General features: G+C 44.6%; 5 protein-coding genes across 10 annotated transcripts; 1 reads left to right on the forward strand and 4 right to left on the reverse strand.

The window, feature by feature from the left end:
• Positions 1–340: 340 nt before the first annotated feature.
• On the forward strand, positions 341–8886 carry didum (dilute class unconventional myosin). 6 transcript variants are annotated; one of them, XM_017232281.3, is made up of 18 exons: positions 342–721; positions 1373–2186; positions 2249–2487; positions 2558–3046; positions 3105–3198; positions 3255–3481; positions 3624–3647; positions 3928–4041; positions 4100–4986; positions 5044–5570; positions 5627–5762; positions 5928–6025; positions 6114–6294; positions 6356–6871; positions 6927–7058; positions 7113–7641; positions 7695–7919; positions 7981–8886. In XM_017232281.3, the coding sequence occupies exons 1-18, from the start codon at positions 692–694 to the stop codon at positions 8122–8124; spliced, it is 5406 nt and encodes a 1801-aa protein (XP_017087770.2). In that variant the 5' UTR covers positions 342–691; the 3' UTR covers positions 8125–8886. The 6 variants fall into 6 exon arrangements, with proteins under 6 accessions (XP_017087773.1, XP_017087770.2, XP_017087771.2 ...); XM_070279122.1 differs by lacking the exon at positions 342–721 and adding an exon at positions 728–863; XM_017232282.3 differs by lacking the exon at positions 3624–3647.
• On the reverse strand, positions 8790–10645 carry mEFTu2 (mitochondrial translation elongation factor Tu 2). The gene is made up of 3 exons (XM_017232285.3): positions 9957–10645; positions 9130–9895; positions 8790–9075 (listed from the first exon to the last, which is right to left on the reverse strand). Exons 1-3 carry the CDS (start codon positions 10359–10361, stop codon positions 8876–8878), a joined length of 1371 nt encoding a protein of 456 aa, XP_017087774.1. The 5' UTR covers positions 10362–10645; the 3' UTR covers positions 8790–8875.
• A 378-nt stretch (positions 10646–11023) lies between these two features.
• On the reverse strand, positions 11024–13116 carry az2. Its single transcript, XM_043210726.2, has 3 exons — positions 12600–13116; positions 12184–12546; positions 11024–12124 (listed from the first exon to the last, which is right to left on the reverse strand). The coding sequence occupies exons 1-3, from the start codon at positions 13002–13004 to the stop codon at positions 11102–11104; spliced, it is 1791 nt and encodes a 596-aa protein (XP_043066661.1). The 5' UTR covers positions 13005–13116; the 3' UTR covers positions 11024–11101.
• A 168-nt stretch (positions 13117–13284) lies between these two features.
• On the reverse strand, positions 13285–15407 carry LOC108119216 (uncharacterized). The gene is made up of 4 exons (XM_017232296.3): positions 15035–15407; positions 14749–14964; positions 14325–14687; positions 13285–14270 (listed from the first exon to the last, which is right to left on the reverse strand). The coding sequence occupies exons 1-4, from the start codon at positions 15314–15316 to the stop codon at positions 13431–13433; spliced, it is 1701 nt and encodes a 566-aa protein (XP_017087785.2). The 5' UTR covers positions 15317–15407; the 3' UTR covers positions 13285–13430.
• Positions 15408–15585: 178 nt separating this feature from the next.
• Positions 15586–17550, reverse strand: LOC108119177 (uncharacterized). The gene is made up of 3 exons (XM_017232225.3): positions 17024–17550; positions 16614–16967; positions 15586–16557 (listed from the first exon to the last, which is right to left on the reverse strand). Exons 1-3 carry the CDS (start codon positions 17429–17431, stop codon positions 15604–15606), a joined length of 1716 nt encoding a protein of 571 aa, XP_017087714.2. The 5' UTR covers positions 17432–17550; the 3' UTR covers positions 15586–15603.
• Between the last annotated feature and the right edge of the window lie 93 nt (positions 17551–17643).

A 17643-nucleotide genomic window follows, 5' to 3' on the forward strand; every position in this document is an offset into this window, starting at 1 on the left:
CGATGAGTACTAAAATATTTGTGTATATAAACGATGCCTCGCTGGATCGCTGCTCCAGAAAAGCGCGGGAAATTATGACAGATGCCACCCAGAGTGTTGTCAAACACCATTGGGTATGTACTAGTGTTGGTAAACTCTCGTTTCAGCACTGCGCGCCAAACAAGCGCCCCAAATTTATGTGCTGTAATAGACACAGTTTTAAATTAAAATAAACAAAAATAGTAATTTTAGGGTACCTTTTAGGCGGCTGTTTTTATTTTAAATTAAAAATATGGCTTTAAAAAATACACTTATTAATTGGCTATAACTGCGAACCCTTTGGCAACCCTGCCCTTTTGGCAGCAACAAAACAACAGTCAGAACAGTGACAGACGAAAGGCAAATACGGTTTTGTTTGTTTTTTCACACAAAAAAGTTGTGTTCCTAAATTACCAATGAAGAAGTTGTGAATTAGGCCACGTTATTTTAACTACTTTCGGACCAAAATTTTAGAGTAAACCACACAAAAAGAATTGCAAAAATGGTCATTTAGGGACATTCCGCTGGAGGAAAACAAAAAACAACGAATAAAAGATAAGGAGAATATTGTCGGTGGACATCGAAGGGATAAAAGCCAACGGGATTTATGCCCGCTGTTAACAGTTGTTGTGTGGAGTAGCGGAAGATCAGGAGTAGCCCAGGAGGAGAAACCATGTCGAGCGAGGAGATGTTGTACGCGCAGGTATTCCACATCTTTAATGATATATTGCTGCGGATGCCCCACAAGTGCATCGTTGGCAGATTGCGGCGGTGTCGGTGTCGCGCTCTTGGACGCCAGCAATGGTGCCAATATAAAGTGCACCCATAGCGTGATTGGTGTCGGTGTACGTGTTATTGTGGGTGTATGTGGGCTGGGACAGAGGCAGATCGCAAAAGGGTTCCTTGGGGCTAAAAATATCATCAGTTAAAACAAGCCATTATCGCGATTAGGAAACAGAATACGTTGAACCACTAAAAATATTATTACAAATATGTCAAGTGGTGTACAACCCCATTGATTAAGCCCCCTTTTAAAATTTCCCTCCGCCGCTGCTGGTCATTTTTATTTGCGCCACTTCTGCATTTCTCCGATTCTTCTTTTAGTTGTTAGCCCTGGCTTAGCTTGGCCCATGGCAGGTGATTACCCATTGATGACTGCATCACAGTCCCAAAGTGTTTGGAAATGAATCACGGTTCTTATCGGAACGGGGTGTCTGATAAGCGCGACTGATAAGAAATGGGAGTGGGTGAAAGATTTCCCATTTACGAGTCAGGGAATCGGCTTAAATGCCAATTGGCGTGTGGCCCAGGTCATGTCATTGATTGCTAATCCGCTTTACATATTCCAATATAGGGCGCAAAAATATGGGTGCCGCACACGGAGCAGGTTTGGGAGAGTGCCACCCTGGAGGAGAGCTACCGCAAGGGTGCCGGATTTCTCAAGATTGTCACCGAATCGGGGAGTCTCAGGGAGGTCAAGCTAAAAGCCGACGGCAGCGACCTCCCACCCCTACGTAATCCGGCTATTCTGGTGGGACAGAACGACCTGACCACCCTGTCCTACCTGCATGAGCCGGGGGTGTTGTACAATCTACGTGTCCGCTTTTGCGAGCGTCAGATTATCTACACCTATTGCGGCATCATCCTGGTGGCCATTAACCCATACGCGGAAATGCCGCTGTACGGGCCGAGCATCATACGGGCGTACCGGGGCCACGCCATGGGTGATCTGGAGCCCCACATATTCGCCCTGGCAGAGGAGGCCTACACCAAGCTGGAGCGCGAGAACTGCAATCTAAGCATTATCGTCAGTGGCGAGTCGGGTGCCGGAAAGACTGTTTCCGCCAAGTATGCGATGCGATACTTTGCCGCTGTCGGTGGATCCGAGTCGGAGACGCAAGTCGAGCGCAAGGTGCTGGCATCTTCACCAATCATGGAGGCGTTCGGCAACGCCAAAACAACCCGCAACGACAACAGCTCCCGTTTCGGCAAGTTTACCAAGCTTCTATTCCGCAACCAGATGGGGGTCATGTACCTGCAAGGGGCCACCATGCACACCTATCTGCTGGAAAAGTCGCGTGTGGTGTATCAGGCGCAGGGCGAACGTAACTACCACATATTCTACCAACTTTGCGCAGCGAGGGCTAAATACCCGGAACTGGTGCTGGGTAAGTGGAAGCAGTGGATATTCTTGTTTGGCCACATAATTACAAATATATTTTCGTTTTAGATCACCAGGACAAGTTCCAGTTCCTGAACATGGGTGGAGCCCCAGACATTGATCGCGTTTCGGACGCGGACCAATTCAATGAGACGGTGCAAGCAATGACTGTCCTGGGATTCTCCATAAATCAAATAGCCGACATTGTTAAGATTCTGGCGGGTATTCTCCATCTGGGGAATATCAATGTGTCCAAAAAATACAATGAGGGTACCGAGGAGGAGGACACAGATTCCTGTGAAATTTTCGTATGTCTAAGGCTATTTCCCAATTTGGTTTGCTCTTTTTAATTAATTGTTTCAATTAACAATCTTTCAGCCTAATGACATCCACCTGCAGATTACCGGCGATCTGCTACGGTTGAAAGCCGAGGATCTGCGTCGGTGGCTATTGATGCGTAAGATAGAGTCGGTCAATGAATATGTGCTGATACCGAACAGCATTGAGGCGGCGGAGGCGGCACGTGACGCCCTGGCCAAGCATATTTATGCGAAGCTATTTCAGTACATCGTGGGTGTGCTGAACAAGAGCCTCAACAACGGTAGCAAGCAGTGCAGCTTCATTGGCGTCCTCGATATCTACGGCTTCGAAACGTTTGAAGTGAACTCGTTCGAGCAGTTTTGCATAAACTATGCGAACGAAAAGCTACAGCAGCAGTTCAACCAGCATGTCTTCAAGTTGGAGCAGGAGGAGTACCTCAAAGAGGGTATCACTTGGACGATGATTGACTTTTACGACAACCAACCGTGTATCGATTTGATTGAATCTCGATTGGGTGTGCTGGATCTTCTCGACGAAGAGTGTCGAGTGAGTTAAATATTTATATTCTTTGTTCTTTTTTAAAATCTATATTTTATTACCACAGATGCCCAGAGGTTCGGACGAAAGCTGGGCGGGAAAACTCATCGGAAAGTGCAGTAAATTTCCGCATTTCGAGAAGCCACGCTTTGGCACCACAAGTACCTCATTTGCATATTTTGTTGTCAGATCCAAAATAACTATCTCACATTTTTAGGCTTTTTCATAAAACATTTTTCAGATACGGTTGAGTATGACGTGAACGGATTCTTGGAAAAGAATCGTGACACAGTCTCCAAGGAGCTAACTCAGGTGCTCTGCGAGTCCAATATGCAGCTGGTAAAACAGGTGATGGTTCTAGAGGAGATTGACACCTTGAGTGTGGATTCCGCCAAAGCCTCCACCTTGGGCGGCCGTGTTGTAATCAGTGCTGGTCGTAAACAGGTTTGTGGTTACCCAAATGGAGCCAGAATTTTAAAACATTTCCAGACTTTTCCATTTGTAAACCTTTGTCTTATTGCTAATTTGTATTTTCCATACGCTTATGGTCCGTGAACCGCCAACTTCGCTCGGAATGCCCAAACAGCAATTGAATGAGACACGTCGAAGAGTTAGTTACCAACATATTTTGATCATAACTTCTGTGCAAACAACTAACCTACAGACATTTATGTTTACCTTTAGTTTGGCGCCCTAATTTGAAACCCGCCTTAACGTTTTTTTCACACCGGAATTAAGTGGGAAGTTGGGTTTTACCATTCAGTTTTTTGCTTTGTTGCTTTTAATAACCGTAGTTATAAAAAATCATTAATTTTATAATACCTATTTGTGTAAATGTTATTTTGATATAATTTTAAATGTGTTTTAATAATGAATATGCCCTGTACCAGGTGGTGCCATCGAAGCAACATAAGAAAACTGTGGGCTCGCAGTTCCAGGAGAGCTTGGCCTCGCTAATCTCAACGTTGCATGCCACAACCCCGCACTATGTGCGTTGCATCAAGGTAGGAATCAACTATATTAACTTTGTAGCATTCACTATAATGGTTTAATCTTTTCCAGCCAAACGACGACAAGATCGCATTCAAATGGGAGACTGCCAAGATAATTCAGCAACTGCGGGCTTGCGGTGTCTTAGAAACAGTGCGCATTTCTGCGGCAGGATTCCCTTCGCGTTGGCTGTATCTGGACTTCTATATGCGCTACCAGCTTCTGGCCCATCGCTCCAAGATAGACAAAAACGATATGAAGCAATCGTGTCGCAACATCGTAACGAAATGGATTCAGGACGAGGACAAGTATCGTTTTGGCAATACCCAAATATTCTTTCGCGCCGGCCAGGTGGCCTTCCTCGAACAGGTGCGGGCCAATCTGCGCAAGAAGTACATAACGGTGGTGCAGTCGGTAGTGAGGCGATTCATTCATCGCCGCCGCTTCTTGCGTCTCCAGATGGTTATTAGTGGAATCCAGCGTCATGCGCGCGGCTTCCTAGCCCGCCAGCGCGTCCAGAAAATGCGTGAGGACCGGGCCGCGCTGATCCTTTCGAAGTATGCCAAAGGATGGCTGTGTCGTCGTCGATATTTGCGCCTGCGCCACTCTATTTCCGGCATACAGACCTATGCTCGCGGCATGATGGCTCGAACCAAGTTCCACGCTATGCGCGATCATTACCGGGCGGTGCAGATCCAACGTTTCGTTCGTGGAGTTCTCGCACGAAGAGCCTACCAGAAGCGTAGGCGAGACATCATCATTTGCCAGGCAGCTGTTCGTCGGTTCCTTGCTCGCCGCAAGTTCAGGAAGATGAAGACCGAGGCGAAGACCATCTCGCACATGGAGAAGAAGTACATGGGCCTGGAAAACAAGATCATCTCTATGCAGCAGCGAATCGATGAACTGAACCGGGACAACAGCAATCTGAAGCATAAGACAAGCGAGATCAGCGTTCTTAAGTAAGTATTTATGACTTATTTTTTAATATTCAAAAATTTAACATATATTGTTTTCAGAATGAAACTGGAGTTGAAGAAGAATTTGGAAGGCGAGTTCAAAAACGTGAAAGCAGCCTGCCAAGACAAGGATAAACTGATAGAGGCTCTCAACAAACAACTGGAAGCGGAGCGCGACGAAAAGATGCAGCTGCTAGAAGAAAACGGCCATGCCCAGGAGGAGTGGGTGAGCCAAAAGCAGCAATGGCTTGGAGAGAACGAGGAACTGCGCCGACAAATCGATCAAATGATCGAGCTGGCCAAGAACGCTGAGGTTAGCCAGCGCACGCAGGAGGATCGAATGCTGGCCGAGATCGACAACAAGGAGCTCAACGAGGCCTACCAGCGAGCCATCAAGGACAAGGAAGTCATTGAAAACGAAAACTTCACCTTGAAGGAGGAGTTAAGCCGCATAACGGCCGGAAACTTCAGCTTACATGGGAGGACTGCGAGTAATGCCTCCAGCCAAAATGAGGAGGACGTCGGCTACGCCTCGGCCAAGAACACGCTGGATATAAATCGCCCACCGGATCTGTTGAACAAGAACTGTAGGTTTTTGGACTGGATTCTATGAATTCTAAACGAATAGGTTGCCTCTCCATAGATTCCTACACTGACTGTACCAGTTTGGTTGTAAAGCTGCGCGCTATACTCGAGGAGGAGAAGCAGAAGCACAAGTACTTACAGGAGCAGTACCTTAAGTTGGCCAGCCGTAACAAGCCCACCGAGGACTCATTCCGGTAAGTATCTAATTCCCTTCGTATGAGTGCCGAGATCGCTCTCCTCCAAGATCGTCTCCACCACCACCACAACTCCTACTACTTACGTCACTACAACAAGAACTACGTCTATGTCTACATCTATGTATTGTTTGCCACACACTGCTTGCCACTCCACTCACACAGCGTCTCCGAGCTAGAGGTAGAAAACGAGAAGCTGCGCAGCGAGTACGATCAGCTGCGAACGAGCATTAAACACGGTGTTGAGATCAACGAACTCAATGGTAACCGCTGCACACGCAGAGCGAACCCCGCAGACGTCCTACTGACCCACTTCCCCACTTTTCCTTCCATCCCTCTTTGCCATTGCAGCTCAGCATGCCGCTCTACAGGAAGAGGTGCGTAGGAGGCGCGAAGAGTGCATCCAGTTGAAGGCAGTGCTGCTGCAGCAAAGCCAGAGCATGCGATCTCTCGAGCCTGAGAGCCTACAACTGCGTGGAAATGATGTCAACGAGCTCATGGAGGCGTTCCATTCTCAGAAATTAATAAATCGGTAAGCAGTAGTCTTGCTTTTATAATCAGAACGAAGCTTACATAAAACTAAAAATGTTCAGACAACTGGAGTCAGAACTCAAGGCCATAACGGAGGAGCACAACAGCAAGCTGGTGGAGATGACGCAGGACATCGAGCGACTCAACAACGAAAAAGAAGAGCTTCAAAAGGTGATCTTCGAAAGCATCGACGAGCCAGAGGAGTCTGCCAACATGGAAGCTCTCAGGCAGAACGACCGCTACCTGCGACGGGAACTGCAGAAGGCCGTCTCGCAATACCTGATAGTCCAGGAGGAGCTCAAACTGGCCAATGCTAAGCTCAAGGCCTATCGCCAGGATGGTGGTCAACTAGAACACAAGTTGGAAGAAGAAATGATTCGCAACAAGGCGAACGGCCCGACGAGCGACGTTGGCGCCAATGTGACTAAGCAAAAGTCTCAAAACCCACAAGGGCTTATGAAGTTCCATAGTAGCGATTTGGACAAGATCCTCCAGCGCCTCCTAAATGCATTGACACCTCGAACTGTGGTTGGACTCCTCCCCGGTTTCCCTGCGTATCTCATTTTTATGTGCATCCGGTAAGCTTCCTCCTGGTATTATATTTAAGCTTGGACTAACCTTTCTTCTCTTTAGTTACACTGATCTGACCAATGCCGACGATGACGTTCGCGAACTGTTGAGCAAGTTCGTGATCCAGGTCAAGAAAATGCACAGAACCCCTCATCCTATTGAAAATCGCGTCATTTGGCTCGTTAACTCCATAACGTAGGTCCATGAAACACTACTTTGTGGTTCTACTATAGTTTCCCTCTATTTCAGTTTGCTGAATCTCCTAAAGCAGTATGGCGATGTCGAGGAGTATGTCCAGTTCAACAGTGAGAAACAGAAGCAGCAGCAGTTGAAAAACTTTAATCTCTTTGAGTATCGGCGGGTTATCCTCGACCTGATTGTAAATCTGTACCAGGCTCTGATCATGCAGATCCAGGGCCTGCTTGACGCCAAAATAGTGCCGGCAATCCTGAGCAATGATGAAATTCAACGCGGCCGCTCAGCCCACGGAATGCGCAGTAGGGCCACCTCGATTGGAGCCAGCTCCTCACCGGAGCACGGAGGTGGACCAGCGTGGAAGCAACTCATTGGGCAGTTTGAGCACTTTTACAAGCAGTTCCAACACTTCGGTCTGGACAGCTGCTATGCGGAACAAATATTCCGGCAGCTGCTCTACTTTGTGTGTGCCGTGGCCCTAAATTATCTGATGCTTCGTGGGGATATATGCATGTGGGAGACTGGTATGATAATCCGATACAACCTTGGCTGTATCGAGGATTGGGTGCGAAGCAAGAAAATGGTACGTTATGAGCCTCATCGGAAAGTTCACAAAGTAATGTTGGTTTCTTTTAGTCAAATGATGTTCTGCTGCCATTGGCGCCGCTTAACCAAGTATCCCAACTGCTCCAGTCGCGGAAGAGCGAGCAGGATGTCCAAACCATTTGCGATCTGTGCACTTCACTGAGCACCGCACAGGTCTTGAAGGTGATGAAGTCCTACAAACTGGATGACTACGAGAGTGAGATTACAAACGTTTTCCTGGACAAGTTAACCAAGGAACTTAACGCCAGACAAATGGTAAGCGTGGGATTTTTAAAAACTTATAAACTTCCTACCATATTTTCCATTTTCCTTTCAGCCGGCGAGCAACAGCGACGAATTTACTATCGACCAGAAGTTCATCCAGCCTTTCAAAGTGGTTTTTCGATATAGCGACATAAAACTGGAGGATATTGACCTACCATCGCATCTAAATCTCGACGAGTTTCTTGAAAAAATCTAAACCATTGTCCATTTTTGGCCGAAGTACCTTGTCATTGGGGATGACATGAGAACGTTTTCTTTTTGTGTATTATACGAGTATAACGATTGTAGAAATTATTGTTCAGATTTTTAGAAAATCTATTAGCTAATGAAACGATGCTTAAGAAGTGGTTAAAATGTATGTAGTTCCTGTTTAGTTTAATTACCCACCTTTAACATTCCTCTCGTGTCCAGTGGCAACTATACCAAGTTGTCAAGTTTAGCTTTCTGTTGTGCGAAATAGTTTGTAGTTAAATTTTTTGAAGGTTTTGAACCAACCTTGTAATGTGAGATGCAATAAGTGCCGGGAGTGAAACTCCGACAATGAAAACGATCATTCCTTGCCTGAACCTTGTACCTTAGATCATATAATATATTATATACAATGGATGTATTTCACGAAGGCCGATTTGTTGCCTTAAAGTAAAGCTTGTGCCTGCTTCTTGCGGCGTATAGATTAAGATTAAGAATCAAGAAGCATTGCTTTTCATCGACATATTTATGTATTATCATTGTCTGTCTAGTTTGTTACCTATTTGTTTGTCTCAGACGTAAAAAGTAATCAAGAAAAAAGTGAGCAAACCCAATATACGTTGGCATTTGTTAAAAACAATTTAAGTATTCCGATACAAAATACCTATGAAATACACACGTATAAATATATATTAACGAAACAAGAATGTATAATGAGCAGCAATTTATGAGTTTTGTACAAATATAATTGCCAGACGTTAACAATCCACCAGCGCTTTGGAGAGCTTGTTTTTGGGCAGGTCCAGCGACGGCAGTCGTTGTGTTACCATTCCCGTGGCCACCGTGGCTCCATTCTCTCGTATCGTGAAAGCCTGGCCTGGGGTCATCACCATTTTTCTCAACAGAGTGACGCGCACCTGACCATGCTCGCCAGGCATAAGCATAGCTTCACTGGGATCTAAAAAATAGTTTACCTTAATAGTTGAATTGTTTTATTAAGAGATATACTTACCAATATCGATACGAGCCGGAACATTCCATGTTTGACTAAAAAGCTGCTGAATATACTTGGAAAGCATAGGTTTCACGCGACCACCTTCGGCGCGCGACAGTAGGTACATTGAGGCTTCAAAATGGTTTGAAATATCCTCCGAACCCGTGGCACAGAGCAGCATGCCACGCTCCACAGCGGAAATCTTAATTCCGCGTAATAGAGCACCCACATTCTCTCCGGCAATCGCCTGGGGTACGCTTTTGCGGAAGATCTGAATGTCGCTTATGCTAGTCTTTAGGTTCTGGTTAAAGCCCAGAAGATCGGCCTCTGCATTCCGGGGAATGGTACCCCGCTTAATGGTACCCACAACTACTGTACCTCGTCCGGGAACAGTAAAGGCATTGTCGATGGGCAGAATGAACGGCGCCGTGAAATCCCTTTGTGGCGTTGGTATGTAGGAATCACATTGCTCCAAAAGCTTTTCGATAGCTGGTACACCGAACACCGATGGGTCCTCTCGAAGGGCTAACAAAGCTGATCCACAAATGACCGGACTATTAACACCATCAAAGCCAAAGTCGCTGAGCATCTCGCGCATCTCAATCTCTACCAGTTCAAGAACCTCCTGGTCGACCAGATCGGCTTTGTTGATAAAGACGACAATACGTTGGATGCCCACTTGTTTGGCCAGCAAAAGATGCTCTCGTGTCTGAGGCATTTGCCCGTCGGTGGCTGCCACAACCAGGATAGCACCATCCATTTGCGATGCACCCGAAATCATGTTCTGTAATATTGAAGAATAAAAAAATTAGATTATCCCTCTGTAGTTTCCTCCAACTGCTCACCTTTATATAATCCGCATGCCCTGGGCAATCGGTGTGGGCGTAGGTGCGCTGGCTTGTGGCATAGCCGATATGGCAAGCGTTTATGGTTATACCCCGTGCCTTTTCCTCAGGAGCCCTGTCAATTTGATCGTAGGACAGGTACTCCGCCATACCCTTCTTCGACTGAATCTTGGTGATGGCGGCAGTGAGAGTGGTCTTCCCATGGTCCACATGGCCGATGGTGCCTACATTGCAGTGCGGCAGTTCACGCAATCCACTCTCCGGCTTTTTGTCTGGACTGGTGGCCAAAAATCTTGGTACTATTCCGGCACTGGCTGTTGCCCGCGTGACCCTTTGGCGGAGCAGTACTTCACCGTGGGACCATAACTTAGGAAGCAAACCTCTCAGAACTCTAGCTCCCTGCATCTCTTCCAATCCTCAACCCGGAGGATAGCACGTAACGCAGCTCACGCCGTAAAAAACCACAACAAGAACAGCTGATCCACCAGTGCTGCACAACGTCCACCTAAGCGCAAAGCTCCAACTGAAATTTTGACTGCAAGAGTCTCTCAGCCGAAGAAATATTGACTTCAAGAGTCTCTCAAGCCGAAAAAAGATTTCGGTTTTCGTTGTTTTATTTAAAATTTGTAGCAAACGATTCAAACTAATAAAAAATTTTTGTTTCTCAGCTGTCTGTCAATTTTGTGGAGAAAGCTTTGTGAAAGAGTCTTTCAGTTTAAAACTTAATTTATAAATTCAAATATCTTTAATATGTTGTGGTTTAATATTTAAAATAATTTTAAAAAAGTGAACATAATTTTGATAATTTTCGTTTTAAATAGCTGATTGAAGAGTCAAAAAGAATTTTAAATTAAACTTTTCTTCGAAATTTAAAGATAAAAAGTTTAAAAAATACTCCAGAAAAGTTTGATTTTCTAAGATTTTAATATTCAAATATTAACCTTTCTTATTTTTCAAATGCACCATAAATATTGTTAACGCAAAGTCCACTGTTCTCAGGATCAGCCTGGATCTAATATTGTATATTATCATTTTAATAATAATGAACTTTATTTAGACATTATTTTTACCTTAGAAATAGAATGATTTTAAGTTTAATACTAATTAATACTAATAATAATATCAATACTTGTCTTTTGAAGTCTTCATTGCTTGGAAATGTCTTGGTGTTCTGGAAACGTGGAGCTAAAAATCGGATCTCCCACCGTCTCGGCCACTTTCGCTGTACTCTTGATGATTTTATGGGTTCGTCGCATATGAACGCCGAGGCTGACCCTCTCCGCAAAACGGGTTGTGCAGAGCGAGCACTGCAGAGTCTTCTCCTTGTGGATGTGCCGGTGTTTGACTAGGGCGTTGGCATTGGTAAAAGCCTTCTGACAGATCTCACAAACCTTGTCGCGAATATTTAGGTGGGCCTTTACATGATCTTTGAGATCACGCTTGGTCAAAAAGTCTTTTGGGCAGATGTGGCATTTAAACGCCCGGATCTTGGTGTGCACAGCTGTCACATGGGTCGTCATTTGGATCTTTTGCTTGAACGATTTACCGCAGAACTCACACACAAACGGCTTGGCTACGTGCTTCTCGTCGTGCGTTTGCTTGTGTATGGCCAACTGGCTGGAAAAAGCGAAGGTCCGCGTGCAGAGGTCACAGGCGAAAGCCTTGCTCATGTGCACCCTCTGTATGTGCTGCTGCAGGTGGCATCGCCGGTCAAAGTTTAGCTCGCATAGCGTGCACCGAAACCAACCGCCTTCGCCCATCTTATGATCCCGAAACTGGTGGGCCTGCAAAGCGTGATCCGTGCTGTATGCCTGGTCACAAACCTCGCATTTCAACTTCTGCCGGAATGTCTTTGTAGGCATGAATTTCTTGCACCTTTCGATATACAAATTCTCGGCTAGAGAGAGGCCAACTGTCTGGACATCGGTGAGCGTCTTAATTCTGCGTGAATACCAGCGCCGTAGGCTTAGAATACTGTCGTACACATCGTAGTGTGTGATGATACCCATAGGAATTTCAGACGTAATCAGATCTGTCATCTCCATAAATGCCGATTTCCGTTCGCTTAAATTCGCAAAATTCTTGTGCTTCGGGTCGTATAAATGGGGAAACTTCGAGTAAAGTTCTATAAAAAGGGTGGTTAGCCGGTTCTCCTCCGTAAACACCAGCTGCGTGTCAGAAAACAGTCAGAAATCAACTTTTAGCTTAGCCCTAATATACAACCCACCTTAATTTTGCAGTCTCCTTCGTCGTCGTCGCTCTCGACCTCCTCCACATTTCCCCGATGCGATAGAAAACTGTATTTGGCATGGTAGTAGAGAGGTACCTTGGACAACCGCTGGGTCTTTTTCTGTCTGGTGATGGCCGCGTACTGGGTATGCAGGCTAGCTATGCATTTTTTCAGTTTGTATAAAGTAAGATGGATATTAACCGAGCCCTTTAGCTGCTGAGCCAGTTCCACGTAGGCAGCAGAGCGTTTCTCTTTGTTCTTGTACTCGTCATCAGCTGGATCCCACAGGCAAGTGTGCTGTTTATAGAGCTCGATAAACTTGGTGATCCGAGGACTTCGGCGGTAAAAAGTTGGATTGAACTATTAAAAATATAGATTTACATACAAATCGAATGTTCAGGATATAACTATACTTTTGTAAGGGCCGGAAAGTCATTGGTATTGCTGCTTTCCACTTCATAGTCGAACGGTATTGATGGATTGTCAACCTCGTCTTCATCTTCGATGTCGTCTTCTTCCGAGGAAACTGGGAAGTCGACGAACATGGCCTCAGCTAAGCAGTCTTCCAGCTCCTCATTCTGAGACTCCTCTTCCTTCACAGATGCTGACAAATTCTCTCCACAGTCACTCCTGATATCTACCTTCTCGTCTTCGGTGTCTAATGATTCGGGCTTTATAAAATTGTGCTCTTTGATGTGTCGGATGAAGTCCTGCCATCGCTCTATTTCCATCTCCACGGAGCAGTCATTGTCCACAGCACAGGTCAGCACAAAGTGCTCGTAGTCGCTCCGAACCAATATATTTCCGCAGATTACCATAATAACAAACTAAACCGAACAGACAAAACAAAAACCCGCAGCTGTTGACCAGTGTTGTAAAGGCAAACAAGATCCAAAGAGGTTTAAGCCCCCAACCGCGAAATACAAACGTGTTTATCTTCTACAAAACGATTCCATAAAATGTAATAGTTTAGACTCTTTTCTTTAAAATATATTTCTATTTATTACGAAATTACTTATCACCGATATGATACATTTCGTTAATTAAATTATAGTTAATTTCTTTAATAACAGAGCCCTATTTAACGCAATTAAAAGTTGACGCAATAATAAGACTATCTGAAGCGGTAATCTTTTGACCGAAAGTTTGAAAACAAATTCTTGTAGCTGACTGGTAGAGTCTTAAATGAAAACATAATTTTTTCTCTTGCATCGTCAAAAATCGTTGTATTATCAATTAAAAATTTATTGTTTTTCTCTATGCCCTCGACGATGTCTGGACAGGGAAGAATGGTCGTAAAAAGAAGCTCCACATATCTCGCATTTTTTATCACGAATATTATAATGTCCTTTAATGTGGTTGGACAACTCGAACTTTTTGCGGAAACTTTTATCACACAAGTGGCAGGCATGGGGCCGAATGTTTAGGTGAACGCCGTTTATGTGATGATCCAAAAGCAGTTTCAGACGGAACGATTTTCCACAAACTTCGCACACATGCGGCCTCTCGCCGGTATGGATAAGGGTGTGCACTTTTAAATCATGGGCAACAGCAAAGGTTTTTTCGCAATATTCGCACTTCAACCCTTTATCGAAATGGGAGCGTTGTTTGTGTCGTTCCATGTCCACTTGCCTGTCAAAGCGCCTTGGGCACATAGAACACAGATAAGGTAGATCGCCCAACATGTGCGCTTTAAACATATGCACGCGCAGGTTGTAATCGCCATGAAATCGCCTGTTGCAGGTATCGCAATATAATACAGCACTTTCCGATCCTTTAGCGGGTAAGAAACTACACATACGCAAGTACTGCACCTCTTGCTTATTGCAAGACTCAATGAGCTCTTTGGCTTTGAGACGTCTCATAGCCTCATAAGCCCAACGCCTTAGCTTATTCACGGCTATGTAGACGTCCGTTTCATTCGCCTTCACGACAGGCTGGAACTCCTCCGCAAACTTAACATAGGCGTCGGCTCGTATATCTATCGAAGAGAAATCGGGATGTGAAGGATTGTATAGCATCGGGTAGTTGGCATACGTCTCAATAAAAGAGCTAGTCACTAAATTATCCTCCTTAAAATCGAGCTGGAACAAAATCATTTCATTACTGATTCCATAGTCCACACAATGTTAGATTACCTTAATTGTAATAATGTTACTGTCCTCTTCAATTCGCCTTACTTTTACGGGAGGCGACACGCTGAGGAATTCGCATTTGGCATAGTAACGTGATGCGAGTCCGACCAGCTTACCCTTTGCTTTCATTTCTCCTGCAAGGGCATATTGCGTGTGCAGCTGCACAAGAGTGCGTTTTAGCTCGGCCACAGTCAAAAGGACGTCAGTTTTTAGTTCCATACGACTTATTATCGATTGGTACGCCTGTTTCCGCACGTTCTCATCTTCATAAAAATCATCTGATGGATTCCATAGACAAGGGTGTTCCCTATACACCTGGATCAAATGCAGCACACGGGGATTGCTTCGTATAAACGACACTTTGAACTAAAATAGTTGAAACAATAGTGAAACAAAAATGACTCAGGACCTTGCAATTCGCACATACTTTGAAAACTTGATCCGGTCTGGTACGTATTGGTGGGCGTCCTGGACGCCGTCGTTGCGGTGCTCCTTCCTCATAGGAATCATATTCGCTACCACTATCATACCTCGTAGAACCTTCTGGCTTTACATCAGCCAAGTCATTGTGGGAGCTGACTGCATCACCTTCTGATGTAGCTGACACTTCATTGGATTCAGGAAGGTATTCACCGTCATCCTCCTGATTTTGGCCGAAATAGAATTAAAGGGGTTTCATAATTAAAAAAAAAGCGAACTGTCAAAATACTCACTTCCATGTTTTCAGATTTTAGCCATTGGTCCTCTTCCTCAACCGTTTCAATGATATCATAAAAATCATTTCCATCGTATTCGATTTCAGGATCTAATGAATCTGTGGTTTCTTTGATTGGGGCATTGGCAGAGGCTTCGTCCTCCTCGGAATAATGTGATGTCCGCACATGGTTTATGAACAGCTTCCAATCATGAAGTTCGCTCTCTGTCGGGCAGTAAATGCACTTCAGCCGGAACTGCTGGTAATTCGTATTCACCAGCACGCTGCCGCAAACTTCCATTTTTCTTTAAAAATATATAATGTTTCCCAATCGTTGCTTTAATTTTGTATACGCCATTTAGCACTGCTCAATAACCAGAGCTGTTCAAGGTCTATCGATAACAAAAGCTATCGAAACTAGTTATCGGCGGTACAATTTACATATTGAAAATAAATATTGTAGACCTACCGATTTTTATAAATTAACTTAGGGTTGTACAATTTTTAAGGGCTTACCCTTCAGAAATAAATTCATTACTTATTCGTAATTAAAGGCAAGACACAATTATATATATTATTACAATTTATTTAGTTCTCTGCAGGAAGGGATGTGGTACCTTTTTGCCCATGGTTACGAACTATATTGTGGGTACGCTTCATATGCGAATTTAATCCTACAAACTGAGAAAACCTGGCCTCGCAGAGTTTGCACACGAACTTTTTCACTTCGGAGTGAATCTGACGATGGCGGATGAGGGAATGACAGCTCGTGAAACCCTTGCCACAGTCGTTACAGATCTTGTCGCGAATGTTGAGGTGGCTCTTGATGTGGTCTGTTAAGTCGACCTTTTTCACAAAGTCCTTGGGGCACATGTCGCACTTGAAGGCTCTTATCTTTGTGTGGATTGCAGTAACGTGGAGCTTCATTTGAGAACGAAGGCGAAACGCTTTTCCACAATGTTCACAAACATAGGGCTTATGCCCCGTGTGGGTGCGATTGTGAAGCTCCAAATCGGCGATCACCGCAAAAGTCCGCTCGCAATGGTCACATTTAAGCGTTTTGCCAATGTGAACTCTCTGGGTATGATTAGCCAGTTCTCCGCGACCTATAAAACTGCGCTCGCACAAGGTACATTTGAATGGCAGGTCACCGATGTTGTGGACCTTAAAGATGTGCGATTGGAGGACGTGATCAGAGGACGTCACTTGCTGACAGATCTCGCAGACGAGACGCTGCTTGAACATTTTTGGGGGCATAAAACGGCACACGTCCTGATAAAACTTTTCGGCACCCTTTCCAGCGTTTATTGCGTGCTTGGTGCTTTTGTAATACCATTGTCGCAGATTCTGGATTGCACGGTAGATGTCATCACTGCTAATATCTGTATTGGGTATTGAAATTTCCGCTGCCAAACTTTCATAGGCCTGTTTGCGGGAATGCATATTGGAGAACTCCTTGTGCATGGGATCGTAGAGTTGCGGAAAATTGGCATACAGCTCTATCAACTCGGTGGTCAGCTTATTCTTCCTCGAGAAATCCAGCTGTGGAATTGTATAAATGAAAATACTGAACTAAGAAACTCAAATTGTTTTAAAACCTGAATTTTATCCCTTGTTTTAGATGGGTCATAATCCTTAATGGCCTTAAGAAAGCTGCATAGAGTGTAGTTGTTAAATGCTAATGAATGCGGTTTTTGGTTGCCAAAAAGCACTCGCTTGTGGACGGTGTTATATTGTTGGTGAATCTTCTTAATGGCTCCCCTAAGGCTTCTTTCGTTAAGAAAGACTGCAACCTTTGCCTCCAGTTCAACGACCATCTGTTTAAGAGCTTCCTGGCAAGCACTGGGATCTTTGTATTGGCTGTGGCTCGGATTCCAGAGGCACGGATATGCCTTATAGATCTCAATAAACTTTGGTGTTCGTGGGTCTCTTCGAAAAAAGGAAGGTTGGAACTAAAAAATATAAATGTGTATATAAAAGTACGCTTAGATGGCGGATGAGAGTATACTTTGTATATAGGTGTAGCTAGGACATTCACATCATCTGCAGGTTGTTCTTCTGACGCTTGCTCCTGTCCTGGTTCCAGCTCAGCTTCCTGATCAGTCACATCATCCTCCTCAGCCTCGCTGAGTAGAGATTCAACTGTCTCGATCTCCAGCTCTACATCAATCTGACCTTCCATTGCCGAATGATTATTTTCTTCTTTAGCTTCTTCAACAGCGCATTTCTCTGCAAAACCCATATCATTGTTGAAGGTTTCATCATATTGTCCCTTCTCCTGGGGTGTGTGCATGTTCCTAAAGTGGAGTACAAACTGCTGCCACTGGGCCATCTCCACGTCCTTGGGGCAGAAGGAACATCGCATTAGGAATTTATCGTAGTCGTTACTAACATAAATAAGTCCGCAAGTCTCCATTTTTAGTGAAAAGGAACTGAATACAAAATCCCCAAAGTTTGTTTATGTCCAGATCAGCTGAATACACGGGCACAGTTAAAATTCTTAAAGGGGATCAAAAAATAGATTGAAAAAAAAATCCACTATTATGAATCCACTATTACAAGCATCTTTAAATATTTTTAAAATTGTATGTGGCTTTTATTTTTGGTTTTTGCCTAGCCCCCCTAAGA

The sequence above is a fragment of the Drosophila bipectinata genome, chromosome 2R, assembly GCF_030179905.1.
Source record: "Drosophila bipectinata strain 14024-0381.07 chromosome 2R, DbipHiC1v2, whole genome shotgun sequence".
Lineage (NCBI taxonomy): Eukaryota > Metazoa > Arthropoda > Insecta > Diptera > Drosophilidae > Drosophila > Drosophila bipectinata.

Bases quoted from the DNA above. Each gene is read 5' to 3' on its own strand.
- didum (XM_070279122.1), top strand. From the start codon at position 738: ATGATATATTGCTGCGGATGCCCCACAAGTGCATCGTTGGCAGATTGC. The intron at 3,648-3,927 runs GTTAGTTACCAA...GCCCTGTACCAG, and splicing joins TGAATGAGACACGTCGAAGA to GTGGTGCCATCGAAGCAACA. The intron at 6,026-6,113 runs GTAACCGCTGCA...TTGCCATTGCAG, and splicing joins TGAGATCAACGAACTCAATG to CTCAGCATGCCGCTCTACAG.
- mEFTu2 (XM_017232285.3), bottom strand. From the start codon at position 10,361: ATGCAGGGAGCTAGAGTTCTGAGAGGTTTGCTTCCTAAGTTATGGTCC. The intron at 9,896-9,956 runs GTGAGCAGTTGG...TCAATATTACAG, and splicing joins GGCATGCGGATTATATAAAG to AACATGATTTCGGGTGCATC. The intron at 9,076-9,129 runs GTAAGTATATCT...ACTATTTTTTAG, and splicing joins TCCGGCTCGTATCGATATTG to ATCCCAGTGAAGCTATGCTT.
- az2 (XM_043210726.2), bottom strand. From the start codon at position 13,004: ATGGTAATCTGCGGAAATATATTGGTTCGGAGCGACTACGAGCACTTT. The intron at 12,547-12,599 runs GTATAGTTATAT...TATTTTTAATAG, and splicing joins ACTTTCCGGCCCTTACAAAA to TTCAATCCAACTTTTTACCG. The intron at 12,125-12,183 runs GTGGGTTGTATA...TCTGACACGCAG, and splicing joins AAGGAGACTGCAAAATTAAG to CTGGTGTTTACGGAGGAGAA.
- LOC108119216 (XM_017232296.3), bottom strand. From the start codon at position 15,316: ATGGAAGTTTGCGGCAGCGTGCTGGTGAATACGAATTACCAGCAGTTC. The intron at 14,965-15,034 runs GTGAGTATTTTG...GGCCAAAATCAG, and splicing joins TAAAATCTGAAAACATGGAA to GAGGATGACGGTGAATACCT. The intron at 14,271-14,324 runs GTAATCTAACAT...ATTTTGTTCCAG, and splicing joins GTAACATTATTACAATTAAG to CTCGATTTTAAGGAGGATAA.
- LOC108119177 (XM_017232225.3), bottom strand. From the start codon at position 17,431: ATGGAGACTTGCGGACTTATTTATGTTAGTAACGACTACGATAAATTC. The intron at 16,968-17,023 runs GTATACTCTCAT...TATATTTTTTAG, and splicing joins TAGCTACACCTATATACAAA to TTCCAACCTTCCTTTTTTCG. The intron at 16,558-16,613 runs GTTTTAAAACAA...ACAATTCCACAG, and splicing joins AAACAAGGGATAAAATTCAG to CTGGATTTCTCGAGGAAGAA.